At 36.6% G+C, this 20,905-nt stretch overlaps 1 protein-coding gene across 2 annotated transcripts in view; it reads right to left on the bottom strand.

Annotated features, from left to right (window-relative positions):
• Nucleotides 1–20,905, bottom strand: part of LOC134538445 (rab3 GTPase-activating protein non-catalytic subunit) — a 154,922-nt gene that overhangs the window by 82,642 nt on the left and 51,375 nt on the right. For both annotated transcript variants that reach the window (XM_063379772.1, XM_063379773.1), the window contains exons 8-11: nucleotides 17,054–17,193; nucleotides 13,193–13,403; nucleotides 7,538–7,678; nucleotides 2,395–2,633 (exon numbers count right to left, since the gene is read on the bottom strand). In XM_063379772.1, the coding sequence (XP_063235842.1) occupies nucleotides 2,395–2,633; nucleotides 7,538–7,678; nucleotides 13,193–13,403; nucleotides 17,054–17,193 (731 nt within the window). The remainder of the gene's footprint in view (nucleotides 1–2,394; nucleotides 2,634–7,537; nucleotides 7,679–13,192; nucleotides 13,404–17,053; nucleotides 17,194–20,905) is intronic.

Genomic DNA, 20,905 nt, shown 5'->3' with positions numbered 1-20,905 from the left:
GACTGTAAAATTCTAGACACTATGTGTGATGTAATATTTAAGTAATGTGTATATAATCTACTAGATAACATTTCCACTTCTGTAAGGCTTACGCAGGAAACTAGTGATTGCTGTATCAAGTATCATGTACAGCTTTGTGTGTGTGTATCATGAAATAAAATAATTAGTAGAACAAATGCAATCATTTAACAAAAAAAATAATTTTTTTTACTGAAATATACCACCGGAATACTTTTTTTTACCGAAATACAGCACCGAAATCCTATAATTTATTTACCGAAATCAGGCAGTTTTATTCACCATTTTTTATGGGCTCTAAATATTATTTGTTGCTGACCACGTTATTCTTAACTGACGTTGACAAAGATTTAATACTGGAAATGTACACAGTACGTAATCCTGAACGTATAAGTTAGTGATGAACAGCAGGAATTCTTATAAACTGTAGCGCCAGAGTCGCGTGCTAACATTTTCTCAAAGTCTGCCTTTATTAGGCCAGTGTTGGCAGCCTGTCAGTACCGTTTTTTATGAAAAAGCACTTCGAAAACTTCACGAGCTACAGCGCTAGTGTTCCTAACAGCATTTTTTATTTGGTATTTCACACAATGTCAAACCTCATTAATACGAATCCGCTTAGTACGAAATTCCCGTTTATGCAAAGTACTCTAACAGTCCCAGAAAATAAGGTATGCTTTCCTATGTTATTCAGTAATTTTAATACGAAATACGGTTAATATGAATTACGAATTGTTTTGATCCCTCAAGTAGCTGTTAACGTGTATAAGTAAACGGTTAATACGAATTTCACAGCCGAAGTCTAAAGTAAATCACGTCTTCATAACCGTCATGTAAACAAACGTGTCTCCAAAGATAGATGTATGTATGTATCCTACAGCGCAAAATGGTCGAAAAACCAGATGAAAAGTTCAACTCTAGTGGCGATGTTAGTAACTAAACAAAAAAAGATGCCATGTTGTAAACGGAAAACGAAAAGGAAAGTACTCTATACCTTATTAATCTTAGTCGTCGGAAGTGTACATATGTAGAAGTTTAAACAATCTATGGAAAAAAGTTCTGATATTTTCCATTGTTCACGCACATGTGTCTTAACCTCAATTTTGAGTGTGAGTTGTTTTGTAATATGACTGCGAAACGTAAACGCAACGACTTACATTGAAAGTTAAAACTGAAATTGCGAGAGAATTTAACATCCCGCAATCATCGTTGTCGACAATACTAAAAAAATGTGAAAAGATTGAATCGGCTTTTGCGAGTTCGTGCAAATTATCAACAAGAAAAAGAATGCGAGGCCCAAAACATCAAGAAATGGAAGCTACCTTGTTGCAGTGGTTTGAAGAAATGTGTGCAGCAAACTTGCCTATTTCTGGACCTATGATTCAAAAGAAGGCAGACTATCTAGCATTGAGGTTAGGAATTTCAGACTTCAAGTTCAGCAATGGTTGGCTACAACGGTTTAAGGATCGCAACAATCTTGTTGGCAAAACTATGTGTGGGGAGTCGGCAGCAGTAGATATGACCAAAGTTAAAGATTGGATACAGACTGCTCAACCAATACTTGATCAGTACTGGCCTTTGATAAGCTTTGTAATGTGGTAAAAAATGCTTATAAGAAAAAAATAGTGCAAACCAGAATTGATGCTTTTTTTAAACCAAATGTTTGAATAGAAATTGTGTCATGATTTTAAGTTTATTGAAGTTTGTACTATGATTTATTCTGTAAGTGTTTCATTGTGTGTGTTTTCTTCAGTGTTTACAAATTGTTATGTATGTAGTGAAGCCAGCTTATACTACCAATAGTGTACGTATATAATTTTCTTTATGGTTGTAAATATAGGCATTTAAAGTTCAATCAATTTTTTTTTGTCGTGATATCCCAATAGTTTGGTTAATACAAACCCTCATTATTACAAAGTGCTAAAATTATGGACCCTTCAGGTTTGTAATAATGAGGTTTGACTAGTGATATCTTTATAGGTAAGCTGTCCATGACAAACACGGGAATAACGAATTTATGTATTGTTTTGTTGTCTTGTATTTTGTATTGTTTTGTTCTGTCTGTATGTATCTGTGTTGTTTGTATCGTGCCTACCACCCAAAGCCATAAGCTGTAAGTAGGCATGCAACAAATATTAAATAAATAAATAAATAGCATAAACAAAAAGCGTAAATTGCGGGAAGCAGATTATAAGCGCAGTGTAATCACCAGGAATTTATTGCATTGCATTAAATGAGGTTCAAACGAGCCTGAAATAAACTGGTGCAAATTAACGGGAAAACGTAAAATGCGGTAATGTAAAATCAGGGTTCCACTATTGAAGTTTGTCCCCGACTGGAATGGAATGGAATGGCTGGCAGCACAGCTCCCGAGCGTACCCACGTCCGCGAGCCTCTCCTTGCAGACGTCGACGGCGGCCTGGACGGCCTCGGGGGCGGAGTGCCGGCTGGCGCAGAGGAACTCCAGCGTCTGGAGTCGCCCCTCGCTGGTCCTCAGGTCCCGCACGGTCCTCCGCACCTCGTCCGCCAGCTGGCCCTCGTCACGCTCCGCCTCCCGCACGGACGCCTTCAGCCGCTTGAGCAGGTGCGCGTCCCGGGCTCGCTGGCTGTGCCTGTCGCTGGGCGCAACACCGCCAACCACACGCTCTAACGTTCCGGCCAAACACAACCAACTAAACATTACCAATACATACTTACCTCAGTTCAAATACCACAAGCATTCATAACAAGAAATTGTCAAACTCTATATGTGTAAATATTTGGATTATTATTTTACACATAAATTAAATTAAATCAATCATAAATTTATGGACTTTGAAAAACCTTAAAAGTGATGACAAACACTAGGAATACTCGAGAATAAATCTACCTTGGCCCGGTGTAGCCACTCACACCAGGGGTGTTCGTGTCCCTGGCTTCAAATCCAGCTCTGGATGCAAATCAAACGGACCACGATTCTAAGTGCCCAACCCCTGCACGGTACACTCTTTCTACTATCTCCAACTCTTCATCCTGTCTCCTGTGTTTTCCTACACTTAATGTATGCAAATTTGCTCCTCGCATGACTGTGCCCAGGGGTTTCCGTGTGTCTGTGCAGGTTTTACCTGGGCCCAACTTATCTACAGGGTGTCTACCAGATCTAGTAAATGAAATTCCCTGATTTTTCCAGGTATAAAACGGAATTTTTCCAGGTTTTCTGTAACACAATTACGACATTCCACGAAACTGAAAAAAACTGCATAGCAGTACATTCACGGGTTTCAAAGTATTTCAACTCACCTAAATAAGTAAAAAAAATTACCTTCTTCCAGACGAGGCCAAAGTGACTCATTTTATGACAAATAAAACATGTTGCTACAAATATTTCACACACTTACTTTTGCAAAAACATTAGTAAAAGGAAGCTCCCATCAATTTTGCAGTGAATCAACTTTTGCGTCTATTGCACTTGCTTCAGACCGAGCCAAATCCAACACTCGAGCCTTCTGCAACTGCAATGCCTTGATCTCCTCTTCAACGCTTCTTTTTTCTGCCTTCTTCTTGTCTGTAGCTTCCTTTTCTTTTTGTTTTGTTTGCTGGGTTTCCTTACGCCTACAACTAGCATTTTTTACATACTGTAACATGGACTTGGTGATATCAACATGCTTTACACCTCCAGAACGTTGAACAAAGTCATACACTTGTCTTTGTGCAATCAGTGTTTCTTCCTGCAAGTTTTCAGTTAGCAGATTAGAATTCACTGAAAATCCTCTATCCAATAATGCATTTCCATGGGAAAGTACCAACATCATCCTCACAAACTTTAGTAGGCCTGTTTTGGCAGCATGTGCCTTAAGAATGAGCATCCACAAGTGATCAAGGCGCCCGTCTTCTCGAGAAAAAGACGAGAACAGTGCTTCAGAATCTTGCGAGGAACATACCAACTCATATGATTGCTCAATGTTATCAGCTTCTTGTCCTGATAGCCACCTGTTTTGAAGACAACATTCTAAACTGTACTTCAAACGCTGTTTCCTCACACCCGAATTTAAATCCACAGACGAACATAAGCAGGATATTCCCTTGGTAAGTTTGTACTTCAGGGGACTTTTGTCTTGAAGTTTTTTTACCATAACCTTTGGACAAGTCCTAACATCATTTTTCAGTAACAGGACAGACTTTTCTGGTACTTTCTCTTTCTTGATGGTATGGCATACTGCATAACCCAACTTGATATTGTTAGCAGTCAATAGATTTTCCTGGTTATCTACATCCAATCGAGATACATTGCGTTTCTCCTTAAAGCAATTCAGTACCTCTGCTTTCACAAACTTTCCTGCCAAAGCTAATAAAATGTCTACCAGTGAATCATAGAGAAAAGGTGCAATGGGTGCTTCACTTTGGAACATTGTAGGAAACAATTCCAGCTCTGATGCTAAAGAGTGGAAGAATGTCAGTTTTACTTCTAGAAGATTATCTTCAAGAGCACTTTTCATTACACTGAAAGAGACAGATGAAATAGAAACTTCACTAACAAATTTCTTCAGGTGGGGTAACTTTTTCATGGCATGCTCAGCAACTGCAGTATTCATCTGATTGCACAACATTTATTGGGAAAAATCTCTTATCCAGTTATTCTAATGTAATCCGCCCTCCTTGCAGTTACGTGCTTAAACAAATAGTAACTGTGCCTCAAAAAACTAACAACGTTCAATTGTATAGCAGAAATTCCAGTTTTGAAAGCACCATGGACCGTATGAAGCCCACAGCTACCAATTTTTAGCAACGATGGCGAATCTTCACCAAAAGTGTCTGTGATATGTATTTTTAAAGATAACAAAAATGCCCAGTTTACGTTGAGGGCATCCATAGATACTTAAAATTAAATGCACCTGTCGGTATAATCCGAACGTGGGAAGCACATGCTGCAGTACGTATGTCAGCAGGATAACAGACCAGCTTGAACCAGTTTGTATCACGTGATTTAACGCCACTTCCGAATCCGATGGTAAATAAAAGAAAATGGACGTGGGAACTGTTCGTTATTTTCCATTCAAAAATAAAAAAAAAAAAAATGGGACGCGATACACTTGATGCTACGTCAATGCAAGCAGATAAATAAACAAAAAACGTATTGCCAACTACAACCTACCAAACAAAAATTCCCTGATTTTTAAAAAAATTCCCTGATTACAATATTCCCTGATTTTTCCAGGTTTTCCAGGGTCGGTAGACACCCTGTATCTAGTAGTTATAGCTGCCATGGCTGGCCAATCCCCTCCTTGCACACAATGCATGCCACCCTTCCCCTTCATGGCTGATCCCAGCATGACTAGGCGTATAGGCTTTGGATTGAGATGCACTTAGGTCCCTCCCTAACCCAGACCCCTCCCAAATAGTTAGGTTATGGAAAAAAAAACAGAAGGCCATTCGGTGCCCTAGAGGCACCACCGGCAGCCGAGCCTTGCTGACCACACCTCTCTCCAGCAGCCTAGCTCCGCTCACTCCACTGGCCTTTCTTTTTGGTTCCAGGTGATCGTGTCAGTCGCGTCGGGAGACGGGAGTCACCGCCCGCTGCGAGTCGTGTCCCGATAGTCCGACCACGTCCGTTCGTATAGAGGAGGAGAGAGAGAGGGCCTCGTAGTAGATTCAGTGATCGTAAAAGAGCAGACCGCCGAGTAGGAGGAACAAACCAGTTTGGGTACAGTGTAATAGGGAGGCTGTCTTTTTTCTGTGCAACTATGATCAATAAACCGAAGTACCGCGAACCCGTGTGTATCCTTTCGGGGCTAGGGATCTCCCCGGGATCCTCACCCAGAGCCTCCAGCCCTGTATGCATCACTCATGGAAGAAGCACAGCCGAGCCACGACCAGGAGAAGCCAGTAAGTAACCAGCAGATGCCGTTATCCCGTAGATGCAGGGGTAAGAAGACTCCCAGCCTAAGCCATGGGCGTGCGCCCTTCCTCCCTCTAGGCCACGACCTATCCCGGTAGAAGTCAACTCACCCGACGAGGCCCCTTGGGTCAATGCCAAAGCCCGGGATTGCATAGCAGCAGAAGCTAGGAAGCACCTGGTGGCAGTTCCCTTCCGGCCCAGACAAACCCAGAAACCCTCTGTCAAAGAGAGTCACCTATACAGACCAAGCCAACCACCCACACAAGGGTCACCGAGAACCATCGACAGCCATTTCCAAGGCATCCCTCGTTGGGGATATCCCCCCGAAATGATCCGGCCATTCCCACCGACACTTCTTGGGAATCCACACTACGGACGCCATGAGCCAACTTAGCAGCAGAACAAAACAAAGGCAGGTACCTAGATTGATTGGAAGCGTGAAGTGCCCTCTTCAACACCTGAGCACACAGTGTCACGTGACAGTTTAAAAGACATTTCTCTTTCAATCAATTACTATTCCAGCCAAACATAATTAAATAAACATCTATACCAACAATACAAACCTAAAACACATGGTGGATAAAATAAAATAATATTCCATAATTACCTCAATTCAAAAAACAAATTCTACCCCTACACAAGTAAAAATTTAAATATTATTTTACACATACTACTAAATTACACGAACCACAAATGTAAGTACTTAAACATTCGTAAAAGTGGTCATACAAAATTACATTAAAAGCCAAGCTATTAAGATGTACTGTGCAGCATTACCAACAACAGTAGTTATAATACAGCATGTCCATAAAAGAACGTATCAGTTCCAATGATATAACAGTTTTAGACTATTTACAACAAATCATACATCAAATAGAAGGTATATTAAACTAGTATTTCCTTACAAATGTTCAATATGTGCACCTTTATTTGTGCGGCACACATCCTACCTAAAGTCCAATTCATCCCACACTTTAATAAACAAGTCCGTACTAATGGAAGCATTAGCCTCTTCAGTTCTGTGCCTCATCTCTGCCAAATCATTAGGTAGCAGCAGAATGTAGACATAATCTTTTATAAAGCCCCAAAGAAAAAAATCACATGGCGTTATGTCAGGTGAACGTGGAGGCCAGCGAAAAAGAACTCTATCGTCTTGACCATTACGACCAATCCAAAGGTCAGGGACCTTGACATTCAAACCACTCTCATACAAAGGTATTGTACTGGTGAGGGCTGGAATTACAGATTCACTCTTAGCAAATTACAGAACAAAAAATGCTTTATGCTCAAGATACACCATTTTGCATAGGTGGCACTGCAAGCGAGATAACAACAAAGCAGTACTCAACTACTCACGCATGCGCTTATCTAAATCTGTTTGAGTTACTCTTTAATTGTGACCTTGAACCAAAACTTTACAATGCTTACCATTAGTTGATACTATTAAAATTTACAACTGGGACACTCTTTTATGGAAATACTGTATCACACTGGCTTGCATAAAATACAACAAAAGTGTAACTTTTTGTTCAAAATGAACGCAATTCAATCAAAAAGAAAATAATATTACCTCAACAACATTTTAATGACTTAGCAGCAAAAAAATTTCAAAACTAAAGTTACGAAAACACTACAAATCTTACAAACCTGAGTGCAAAATGGAATGGCACTTGTATGTCCATAATGGTACCACTTGGGTCAACGAAGACGCATGGTCTAGCACTTCTGTTTCCACCGTTTATGGGGTTATTGTTAAGCCCCATGAGGCCATAACTCGTGTACAGCAATCTGCAGGGAGATACCAATTTCATTTAATCATGTCTTACGCCTCAAATGTCAGCAAGGTCACTATAGACACATACAATAACTAAATTCTGGTCAAGTGCAGAAGGAATAACCACAGTCTATAAGGCAGTGATTATTGGCCCATTTTCAGCCAGCCAATTCTTGGGCAATGTACCACCCTACTAACTGGACATCAAAACAAAACAGATAAATCAACTGAAACAAAACATAATCACATCTTCCTCCAAAATTTCAATTTGTAAATTATACCTTCAATTGCTGTAGATGAGCAATGAGTCTATAAATACCTGGTGAACCAAATTCAGGACTTTATCAGAGACTCAATAATTAAAAAATTAGAACATTTTTGTCACAGGGTAATTTTTTTATATAATGTAAGCAAAATTAAAAATTATAAAAAATAGATTTACTATTCGCAGGAAAGTGCCAATCTTTATGTTAGAAAGCGATTTTCAGGGATAATTTTCACATTATTTATATTTAATGTGAGACTACAAACTGTCTCGCACTTAGATAGCAGTACATAGCTTATAGCACGATCTGTTGCCAGATTTCTAACATGTTACAAAGAAGTTCATGAGGATGTACTCTTTTTTGGAATTCTTAGATCACAAGAAGTATTTTAAGAATCCATTTTAATAATTTATAATATTTTAGACCTACACCTACTATCATGCTCATAAATATTTAATATATTTTTAACTCAAAACAAGACATTCATTGACACAAATTCATATGAAAATTGTAAAGTTTATTTAATAAATAATAAAACAATATCCAATACATTCAATTTCAAATACTTATTATATTTGGCATAGGCACACAGAAACAAGGACAGATCTTAGAGCAGTTGGCATGTTAGAAAAAGACAGAAAAAGCCCATTTACTTCCACATTGCTAAGAGTGGGATGCTCTATAGAACCTGATTTGAGACATTTTGTGACATTTCCAGAATTGCATTCCAGACTGCAGAGATTATCGTTTTCACAGAAGCATATAGGTTTGGAATTTCGTTACTGGAGAATGTGGTTCTGGATATGGTACTGCGTACAACGGTGAGCTGACTGCACGAATTTCTGGAAATGTTTATTTTCTACTACACTGTACGGCAGCATAGAATGAGCCAACCATTCAGCAATGTTTCTTGTCATGAGTTTTGCCTTTGGATGATGAGAAGACCGGTGGTAGGTATCTTATCTTTAATAGGTATTTGTTTTGATGGGCCTGGTGGGGAAGCATAAGTATTTACGGACAGTGGCCGTAACAGTTCTTGCTGCGTCTCATATTCTTTCTTCACAGTTGGGTGTTGCCTTATGAGACCTGATGTGCTACCATAGCTTGTTTTAAGACTTTTACTGCACGTCCTTCATTTGGCACTTAGTTTATCGTTGCTTCTTGCAAAGTAGTTCCAGATACATGTCTTTTCATCAGCCATAACATGGAACATTACCTACTGCTGCACGTAAAAGTTTACAGCATTATTGTGAGTAATAATACCTACTCGTGTAAAACGCCCATAATTTTATAGACCTCAAATTACCATAAGAAACAGTAACAATAATATTTAATCGCATTTTCACTACGTGTGTGGAAAAATAACTATAATCCTGCCATCTCTTGTCAGCTGTAGCGTAACCCCGCCCCTTAGTGATGCACGGGCCAATCACAGCAGTCCCTAATTATTTTCGTAATTTTTTTTTTTTGATTTTACAATTATGATTTAATTCAAGTAAACACAATAATTAATAGGGATATAAAATTCAAATGTGTGTTACTAAACATGGGAACTGATAAAGCGGCGTACTATTAAAGTAATGTCTCGTTCAGTGTTGTGTTTCAGGCCATTCATTGCCCATTTATTTTTAGTTTTGACACAAATCATAATGTAAATCATTTTATGGGGATTATTTTTTTCTGAATTTTAAAATAGTTTCGGTATTTAACGTGCCATTTTTCATAAACATTTGTTGTCTGTTCTTTTGTTGTAGACCAAATCACCCGCTGTTGTCAATAGAAGCTGAAATATTTTTGAACGTGAGCAATTTTTGGTTTTTCTCGAGAATACAGGAGAAAAAAGTAATGCCCTCTCGAAGTTTTTCCTGAAAGTTGGGATCCCGCACACCACTACTATTTTCTTATCACACTATACATTTTGAGTTTGTTCAACTTTGAACCTTATCATAAATGAGCTAATGCCCGGCATGCATTGCAATGCCTCAATCAATTTTTTTGTAATTTTTTTGAAGTAGGTACACATATACAAAGCATCTTCTGTATAATTTTAATATATATATATATATATATATATATATATATATATATATATATATATATATATATATATATATATATATATATATATAAACACATACACATACATACAAGTGTTGGGCCGATTCCTAAAATATACCGATTCCGATTCCATTTTCGATTCTTAAATTAAAGGGTCGATTCTTTGAATCCGAATCCGATTCCTTAATTTTTATCTGACAATGTTCAACAGAGTAATATATTCAGAAAAAAAGGTTGTTTATGATTTTAAAAATGTAATTGCACTGTGTTTCATTATATGTGCATAAATTAACATTATATACAGCTTATATGTCTTATGATATAAATTGTAAATAATGTTATAACTTCACCAACTTTAGATACCTTACATTATCAACTCAATTAATTTATTGTAAAAAAAGTGGGTTTGTACGGTTAGGTTAAGAATTTTATTTCCAAACACAACTAAATAATGATCCAATTAAAATGACAATATAACCTCGTTTTTAAATATTTCAAGGGACCAGCGCCAAAAAAAATAAAAAGAGGGATTATGATGGAAACAAATATGCACCACACTAAAATAAAATAACAGAGATGCTTACTTTTTAATATATTAACTAAAACTTAATTATCTCACTTGGTGAAAAGAATAAATCCATCCAGTCTTGCAGTTCTTCACAACCATAAAGGGAAAATAATTTTCTGTTCTTGAGTAAGAAAGATCTGTGCATGTTTAAGCATCTCAAAATTTCCACATTTTATGGTGATATTTTCTTACACAAAATATTTAAACACTTCAAATAATCGCGTGTTAATATTAAATTCATTTCAGAAATTTATCGGAACAATTCTGTTGAACTAACACAACTACTTTCAAAAGATTGTTTATGTTTAGTAATAATAATTTACGAACGTTTCAGCAGCAATGTTTGGAAATTCAGATTTGCCAACTGCCTTTCCAAAATATTTCTAATCTAAAACGAGCATCGCTAAACACGCACAAGAATGCCAATTTACAGCAATTTGGTTATGTTGCTTTTAAACTTATTTTAATATGGTTGCAGTAATCCACTAAGAATTTTGGTAAAATCTCGTTAAAAAATTATTTTATTTATAATTATTTAAAGTTTAAAGTCCAAAGATGTGAAACAACTTAATTTTCACGTTCACGTCACGAAAGAGTTGGTTCATGGCCGTATGGTTTACCATGGCAGGTAGTACAAACAAAAAATTAGGTTGTTTACAATGGCAAACGTAGCTGCCAAGATCAAGTAGTTAATGTTTAGTGAATAAAATTTACATTATTTTCTTTAAACATTGATGGTTTTGTCTAATGCACGGTAATAGCGAGAACACGGCTATAACGAGGTATTTTTGAGGAATTTACGGCGTGATCGCTTGAAGCGCGCTTTTGTTATTTGTCTGCTTTATCTCCACCCCTCTCGCTCGCCACTAGACATCTTGCCGTTGACGCCTGTCACATTCTTCAGCCTTGCAGTCGCCACCTAAGTGCGTGGCTTTAAAAATAGAATCCCATCCTATCTTTCTTTTATCAAACTTCCGTTAGTTATCTGTGCCGTCTGCCGTGTGTAGACAAAGTTTGAGATTGGAACAGAAACAACGTAAGAAAGTATTTTTTACAAATTAGAAATATGTTTTTGTTTTTATAATCTCGTATTTTCACGTTATTTTATTGTTATCTTAAAAGAGATAATATTAAAAAGCCGCTCTAATGAGATTTAATTGTTTCTTGGTTAACAAAAACTATTAATTATCAAATATTGTTAATTGTTTATAATCTATTTATTATTATTTACGCGACCGCATACTGTACGCGTACCTACTCAATACGACTGGATTCGTTGCTGCAACATAACATAGCATGTTATGCGGTATCAGAAGTAACGAGAAATGTAACGATAGTAACGAGTACTAATTGTTATAGTAACGAATACATACGGGTACACATTTTTTCGTTATTTTTACACCTCTAGTAGGCACTACCGTATTTATTTACGAATCGCTAGGAGAGTAACTTTTGTTCCGGTCAGTTGTTGGGGTATCTGTCAGGGAAAGGGGTGGTGATGGTTTGAGTTTAATCACAAATTTATTTTCTAAAAAAGTTGACAGGTTTCTTTAAATGAAAAAAAGTATAGTTTTCCAGCGAATATTTCGTTTGAGGCGTACGTGCGTTGCCGCCATACAACATGCAGCCGCACTCATGCTTTTTTGTAAGGAATTAAATCGTCGCGCTACACTAGCACCACCTGTTAGCAACATCCCGAACCAACATGGCCGCCAGCAGACTGCCCGCGTCGACAATAGATAGCAGGACAATGCTGCATCGGCCGCGGGCTGAGATGCTATACTTACGTGGCGTGGTAGGGTATTTTGGTTATTTTGACGCAATCGGTGATTGCATCCGTACTTATGGGGTATCGTTTTAAAGAGAATTCACACATATGCTCACAGAAATTAAGATTTCGTTAATATAACCTGTTATTTTCCAATTATACAGGTTTAAACACAATTTTTATGCTATTTTCAGTTAATTTAATTTTTGGGGGCCAAAATTTGTCCAATTCGGTTATAGCGAGGACACGGTTATAGCGAGGATCAAACCCGGAACCGTGACACCTCGCTATAACAGGACTCTAGTGTACGTTAATCACCGAAATTCGTAAATCTCAGATCCGTAAAAAAGATTTTATTATGTAGTTAATTAAATTTGCATACATTGTAATATTTTCTTACGTTGCGTAGGAGATGTATTTTGCAAACTTACAAAAACAATGCAGGAATCGGTCATGGTCGATTCCAAAACCATTGTATTCTGCATCCCGCGATTATGCCAGAATCGTGGAACCGGCCGATTCCGGAATCGGAATCGACCCACCACTAATATATTCTCTACATACCTATAACTATATATATCCCTCTCTTTATGTCACTCTATAGCAATGAAAATATTAAAAACTATGTTTTATGTATTTATATTTATGTCTATCTTTTTACCTGTCAAAGGTGTGACACAGGTATATAAAAAACATGCGTGTATTCGAATGCAACTTTGTATCAAAATTTCAAAGCAAATTGTAAAGTACTTTCGGAGATTCGGGAATTTGAACGAACAAACATCTTCATTTTTATTTATATAGATTTATTATTGATGAAAATTACTTATTGATAGAATCATACAACATGAATGATAGGAGTGCTTACCTGCCACTCTTACTGGCTGAGAAGGTGGCTATTTTCGGCCCTTGCTGCATGGTCCATATCTCGATGATTCCTTTCTTCGGGGAGTATATGACGAGGAACAGAGCTACCCTAGGCACAACTGGGGCAGAGCGGTGACTTCTGTCCCCACTGGACCGGAGACCCTTCACATCTTCTTGCGCCTCCAGCCAGCCACACTGGGCTTCGCGGTAACCTTCCACCAGAGAACCGAACCCTCGACAAAAAACACTTTAGCTTTTATAAGGTCAATAAATAACAGTAAAAGGCCTATTTTACACTGATTCATTATAAACTTGTTAAAACTTTTAAGATTTTAATGCAAATTAAAGATAGTTACAAGTTACAACTCAAGTATTCAGTAACACAAATAACTATACACCCCTTCGCACTAATTTCAAACACCCCTACAATTCTATTACAATTTCCTGATTCCAATGCTGATTGTGACAATGCACTCAATCGTAAATTAGTTTTTATAAATATTCACAGTAGCTGAACATAATTTAATTAATGCACATACATTCTTTACAAAACTTAAAAATAACTTATATAATATTAAACTTAACGGCGCGGGGTTCGCTGAACTGTTGGAGAATTCCGCATATCTGCGCTAGTGGTACTGTTCAGGTAGCAAGGAGCGCTTGTATCTCAGTCTCTCTCGCGAGTGGGACATCTCTTTCTATTAGGTTTGGGCATTCCCGGGTATGATAATCTCCCAAGTCCCATGACAGAAAGGGGGTGGGCTGCCATGTTGCCAAACTAAAATGCTAGCAGGTAGAGACATTCTTGGAAGTGAGGTCATTCATTCTTGCCTTTCTGTTGTTCGAAGACATCAGCTACCTAACTTACTCTTCGCTGCTAGACCTGCCAGACTCAGACTTTCAGTGTGAACCGCATCACTTGTGGAAGAGTGTTAAAACGTAAATAAGAAAATGGTGTTACTCTCTAATATAATTTTTTTCTGAAAGGCAAAAAATTTCAAATAATGAAAATTAGGGACAAATCGCCCAGAAATCAAATATGGTAGCAAAGACACATTAATTTACTAAATTGCTTTTGGTGAGATTTTTAAAAATATTTGATTTGATTTTACCTAACAGAATACTTTATTGAAGAAATTAGTCTGTATTTCGATCAAGTAGGAATACAGACGCACAGCAGGAATTATCAAATAATATTTATTTCAGAAATAATGTTTCTGTACATAATTGAACATCTGAAAGTTGTTATATGTTTTGATTAATATATATCGATAAATCATATGCACATGCTCAAAATATTAGTTTAAAATAAATTTTAAGAAAAATAGATACAGGGAAGTAATGTTTTTTTTTTGTGATGGCATACCGTAGGGCTGCCACCACTTTGAAAACAATATCCTTGATTGAAATGTGAAATATCCTGTAATATCCTTGTTTTGAATATACAATATCCTGTAAAATCCTGTACATTAAAAAATACGAAAAAATATGCAATTTTTATGAAAATTACTCGATCTTATAGTACGTAACTATACTTCAATCAAAACAATTCAATTATTAACACTTCATACAAGTATTTACACACACACACACGTAGCCTACACTTCACCACTGGCAGTATTTAAATATCACTTTTTCAGATGTTTTGCCCTATTCCTCATTTCTTCTGTTGGCTGGAGTTCTGCCATATTCTTCCTAGAAGAGATATGCAACAAAGCATTTAGCAATGGCGGTTCAAGACATGACCTGTGCGCTGTCTCGATAAGGTTGAGCTTACTAAATATCCTTTCCACCCCTGCATTGCTGTGTGGAAGGATAAGCATTGCCTTTGCAAGTTTACAAAGCAGTGGAAAACATGTTTTCCCATAATTTCATACTGTGACACTTTATGCCAGGCCTGCCACCAAAATAGGATCCTAAATATTCTTTACAGCATTTAAAAATCCTGTAATATTTATAGCCGTAATTGACATAATTTATTTTTCGCTGTAATTTTAAATATACATTGCATTCCAAAACATAATTTAAAAAAAATCAAATGAATGTAAACAATTTTTAAGATTTGCAACTTGCATTACAAAACCAATAGTTGGTATCACAATAAAATGAAAAGTAATTTAAATATTCTCTTCAGTATATGCTTTGGTGCTTTTCTTATTTACAAACTATAAATACATCCATACAACTGAAGTTATTTACAAGTTTAAAAAAACAAATGTATTTCACATCATTAACTAGCTACTTTTTCATGTTCTGTGCTCTTTTCCGCATCTCGTCAGTGGGCTTGAAAGCCAGACCTGCAGATGTTCTCATTGTGCAATGCAACAGCGCATTTAACATTGGTGATTCCATTGACGATCTGTGAACAGTTTTAACCATCTTGAGAGTGCTGAAAACCCTTTCCACAGCAGATTTTCTCCAGTTGCAGCACCACTCAAAGCCATTACTTTGTACAGATGAGTTTCAACAATCTCAGATGGAAAAAACCTTGCTAACACTACAACCTACCTAGTGACTGTCAGTTGAATCATCAATATGTGTGAAAAATTGTGTTTTCATTGCATAGGTAACATAATCTGCAGCTGATGCACCCAAAGATTGAATAATTATCTGGCTAGTTTTAGTGCGAGAACAATGAAAGTTTCTTGCGATTTCACTATCTGGAAACATTTGCGGGACAAGTTTCGTGAAATTATCACTGAATTTCACAGATAAATTGTTTTCACAAACGAAGTTCGCCCATAACAGTTCCGCATCAATTATTTTGTTTGGTTTGGTTACAAAACTCGTCAAAGAACAACTCTGATCAGCAGCTCGTTGGTTTTTCGCATGAACTTGCGTATTTTCGTGCCGCCTTTGTCACGTTCAGTTCCGAGTTGCAAGTCGAACAAACGGCGGAAAAATCCGTTTTGCCACTCCTCAACCATTTCAATTCTTGCTCCCATTATTTACGATAACGCTGTTTATAAAGTGAACTGTCCGGCGAAGCCTTTCGTTTTTTCTCCAACACAATCAGCTAAGACCAAAACTACTACTTAAATCACGTAAGAAGTTTGTAAACAAATGCCGCACCTAAAACATTCTAATGACAAAAAATACCTATGTTTACTGACGCCATGACACTTCTTAGCGTTTAACTCAACAAACAAAAAACATTTCCCCCCGAAACCATAGACATTGTACTTCATGAAACGATATGTGGGAGTAAATGTTTTTGGTTTGTGGTTAAACGATTGGAAGTTCCATGGCGCTACACGTAATGTGAGTGTTTGCTTTACTGTTGGATGCTTGTATGGTTTGACAACTTCAAATAGGTAGTTGAATGTAAATATTTACACGAACGAAATTCAAATATGAAAATATCGGCGAAGCGTCGTATATATCCGTGAATGTCGCCGTTTATCCGTTAGTCCGTTTGAAGCTTCAAATATCCGTGAAAACGGATAAAATCCGTAAAAACGGCAGGCCTGGCATACCGTCCGTTTACGCTTAACTGAACACTTTATAAAATGAATCCTTGAAAACATCTCAGCCCAAAACTGTGTATAATGTAATATTGTATAGTAAACATCCGATTTAGTTGGCAATGAAATCGCAAAAGTATAGTTCAGTGCATTAACATTTGGTAAAAGGTGTAATGTTTTAGTTGCCAGCTTCTATAATTTGTGAACGCCCTGAGTTAACAAAATTATCAAAGAACATTTTTTTTCTAAAAAAACCAAAAAAAAAAGTCAAGAACTTCAAGCTATGTACACCAATGTACTAATGTACACCAACTTCTAACAATAACGACCTCCAACGAGGCATGTCCACGAGCAGCGAATCAGTAGAGGGTGGGCACATCACAGTGTACTGCCTTAACCTTTCCACATCCTGATGGCCACGCCTCGCTTGTTGTCGATTAGGATGACGCGGCCGAGCGAGTCGGAGACCACCGACAAGTTCCGGCCGGGGGACATCACTATCCGGTTCCCGTGCCTCATGATGTCGCACACTCCGAACCTGTGGCACACAAAAAAACAAAAACCACGGCTGCACATTTGTATCTCATGTCAACCGCTTTCAAACCGCACAACCACTAGACACTCGACTTGCATTCCAAAGGACTCGGGGTGCAAATCCATGTCTAGTCATTATGGTTCTGCACAAACTTTTTTGTTAAACTGGATCAAATATAAAACTACAAACAAATATTAAATATTTTTGTAATAAAAATTTAACCCTTCTATTTTTTTTTTAAATTCACAGGAGTCGAAAAATAATTGATCCATAATACAGTAAAATGAAAGCAAGAGAAATAAAATGGTATGAAATTAAAGAGAAAAAAAAAACATTGCTATGATTTTTACAACTAGAAAAATTTTAAGTTTAAAAATTGTTTCATTAATTAATTATTTAATTTTCATTCATTCATTCATGCATTCAATCATTCAATCATTCATGGTGGAAGACTGATCACTGAGATTTATAGGGGGCTTGCAGATTGTATCATGATTCCTAGGACACCAGATTTCTTTTTGCTACCTGTTCAGGGTGTAATTTCCCATTCGGCCAGAAAACTATGTTGTGAATTCTATCAAAATCTTCTTCAAGAATAATGACGTGACATGACAAACTTAAGGGGTATTGATTACAGGGGACTGAAACTTAAGGAGTATTGATCCCTAAATTAAAAGTGCTCAGATAATGCTTTCCTTTAGTTAAATTGTTCCTTACATTATAAATACAAGTACTGTAACACAAAAAAAAATATATTTTTTTATTCTTTTATTGAAAATTTATATTTAAATTTGACACATGTTTTGCAAAAACTCCAGCACCAAGCAAGTGCAATATTTTTTTCAAGAATCTTGTGTTTACTAAAGACTAAAGTACATAACATACTATTTCATGAAAGTTTCTTTAAATAGTCCTTTAAAAACGAAAAAAATATCGAGTTTAAAAATTTGATGCAAATACACTTTTTTCAAGTCGAGCTTCAACAACTTACAACACCAATTTAAAATGAGTAATGTTTTAATTGCGTGGATTACTTGGGGGCAACGCCAATATGAAAGCTTGCATTCTTCAAACAGGTGTAGCATTCAAGGGCCGTACGGTGCAGCCCTCTCGTGGCAAAGAGGCAAACTGCATTCCCCCTGCTCTGTGACCTTGGTTGTATGAATGGAGCCGAGGGAGGGAGGGGGGTAGGGAGTTGCCTGATGTTCTTAAGGCCCCCGCCTACACGAGCACACACACGGTGCGTAGAGCTTCAATAAAAACAATGCGAATTAAAAACTACTCAAGATATCAGAGTGGAGTCTACTTACGAAAAGCATTTAAGAGTTCACAGAGGTCCGAAAAGTACCTTTGATTTCGGATTCAGTTTTTAAACTGTATTTTTAGAAGAGTTAAAATGACTAAAATAGCATGTTTTCAGAGTAAATTTTAGGCGTAAAAAAACTAGTACAGATTCTTGAAAGCACTTAAGGGACTTGCATTACACCTCTATCTTCATTTCTCCGCCATATGTTATGGTCACCGCTCAAATTTCACAGTTATCCTGTGACTACGAGAAGACTGCGCGCCAGTCCAGAGGAGACACTGCGCTAGAAGCATCAGCGAGTGTTACGCTTATCATCCCGTCACATTTACACACATACACCTCTGACAAGACGAGCCCCTTAAGGCAGGTCTGCTCATCCCCACGCCTGCGAGGGCAAGACTGCTGAAGGCAAGCGGCAGTCTGAGCGATACTGGGCACAGTGCGCTAGTGCGCTGTGTGTATCAAATGATTTTCACTAATCCTGTGTGAGGTCGTTATTTGCAACACGTAACATGAAGATGTACGGTATCATGAAAACTTACAGGTTACACCAAAAAAATTAACTAAATGAACATCAAGAAAATTTTTTTGTTACCTAGTCATTGTATTCATTACCTTGGTTATCAATTGATGTTCATTAACAAAAAAGCTTCTAATTTTTAATGACATTTATATTTGCTTAGAGCCTTTTTATGGTTTATAACTGTAAGATGTTATAATTTTAAAAAAAGTGAGCTAGTCTTTCAGTTAGTACTCGCCAGTGATGTGTCAACATCTAACCCCGGTAACGAGCAAATTCATGTGTTCTGATGTTGCAAAGAAACTTTTAATATGAAACTCGAACACAAAATCTAATGTAGAATTTGTTTAAATAATGCTGACTGTAATAAATATACGTCTTTCCGAATGGAGAACTATCTCGGACACGAGCTTATACTCTTGAATCGCCATCACCAATGAGAAACTTTGCCCATACTCTAATAGATTTAAATATTTGGTTAAGTCCTTCAATAATTACACACAGCTCTACTGATGTAGCTGAACCAGAGTAATTAATATTTCTCCAACTGTTCTGTAGCAGAATTTTATTTTTGATGGCCAAGTTTGTTTTTTGGCCAATTATGCTTGCCTGGAAACAAAAAAACAGTAGGTAAGGTATGTATTGTTTTGAACTTTATAATTTTAAATAAATAATAAGTTTTAAAAACTCTAAAAATATTTAAAATCATAAGTTTTTTATATAATCTGTCAATGCAACATCTGGATGAAAAAAATTACTTTGAAATTATCCTTTGTAAATTACATTTTTCCAAAAACTATATATGCAAATAAATTTTGTATTAATGTTTAATGCAATATTTTAAAGCCCTAATATTTGAATATTTCTTTAACGACACTAAAATGTTGACTGAATAATATATACTCTAAGAAATGTATAGACACATGAGCGTAATTGTTTGCATATTAGAGCGAGAGCAAACACTTTCAGAGAATCACTTAAATTAAGCAGCTACAAAAAATTCTATATATATATACAAAAAAAAAAAACCATGCAAGTGGTATGACATTGTAGGATCTAACGACTTCTTATATTTTCAAAAAATAAATTCATTGAAAAAGTATTCATAAGGACAATAACCTTACACTGTCAAAAAATAAGATATTCAATGAAACAGTTGCTCCCTTTCATATAATCTAAATTTTTATGTCTTTAGGTCATCCCTGAAAATGTATTTTTACTATACATAAAGAAAGGAAGTGTAAAATATGTAATCTGCGGCTAAGAGTGAAAATCACCAGATTTATAATGTACCTTTTACTTAGCTACCCTGTTTTATCGCATAATCGTCGCACATTTTTTACTAAAATAAAGTTTGAAAAGTAAGGATGCGACTATTATGCAAAAAAAGATTTTGTTTTAGATAAAATAATTTTTAAAAACAAAACCTATGCATGTAAAGTACTTTTATATAAAAAGTAGAGTATACAAATGTACGCCAAACAATTTAAATTAATAAGTCATTCACCAAAAACATTTTGTTCAACGTTAAAAGAAAAACCAAAACTGTAACGCGAACGTGAGTCAAAACGCATAAGGCATAACTATCGTCATAGTACACATCACGCAGGCTATCAAATGTAGTTAACTCGACACTGGACAGAGAGCACGTGTTGCATTCAATCGGCGAGATAACGATATTCGACTACGTGCGCGTGCTCTATACGCGAATCAACTTAACCAAACATTAATGATGCCAACTAGCACTGGCTACATTTTTATAAGTGATACACAGTGGCGACAAAGACGAAAAGCTAAAGGTTATAACATAACATTTGAAAACATCTTTGAAAGAAAATTTGCACATCAGACAACTTTGTATTTCTGTTAAATAAATAATTAAGCAGTAA

The sequence above is a fragment of the Bacillus rossius genome, chromosome 13 (assembly GCF_032445375.1).
Source record: "Bacillus rossius redtenbacheri isolate Brsri chromosome 13, Brsri_v3, whole genome shotgun sequence".
Classification (NCBI taxonomy): domain Eukaryota; kingdom Metazoa; phylum Arthropoda; class Insecta; order Phasmatodea; family Bacillidae; genus Bacillus; species Bacillus rossius.
The sequence above is the reverse complement of the archived record's forward strand: the minus strand, read 5'-3'. Positions and strand labels throughout refer to the sequence as shown.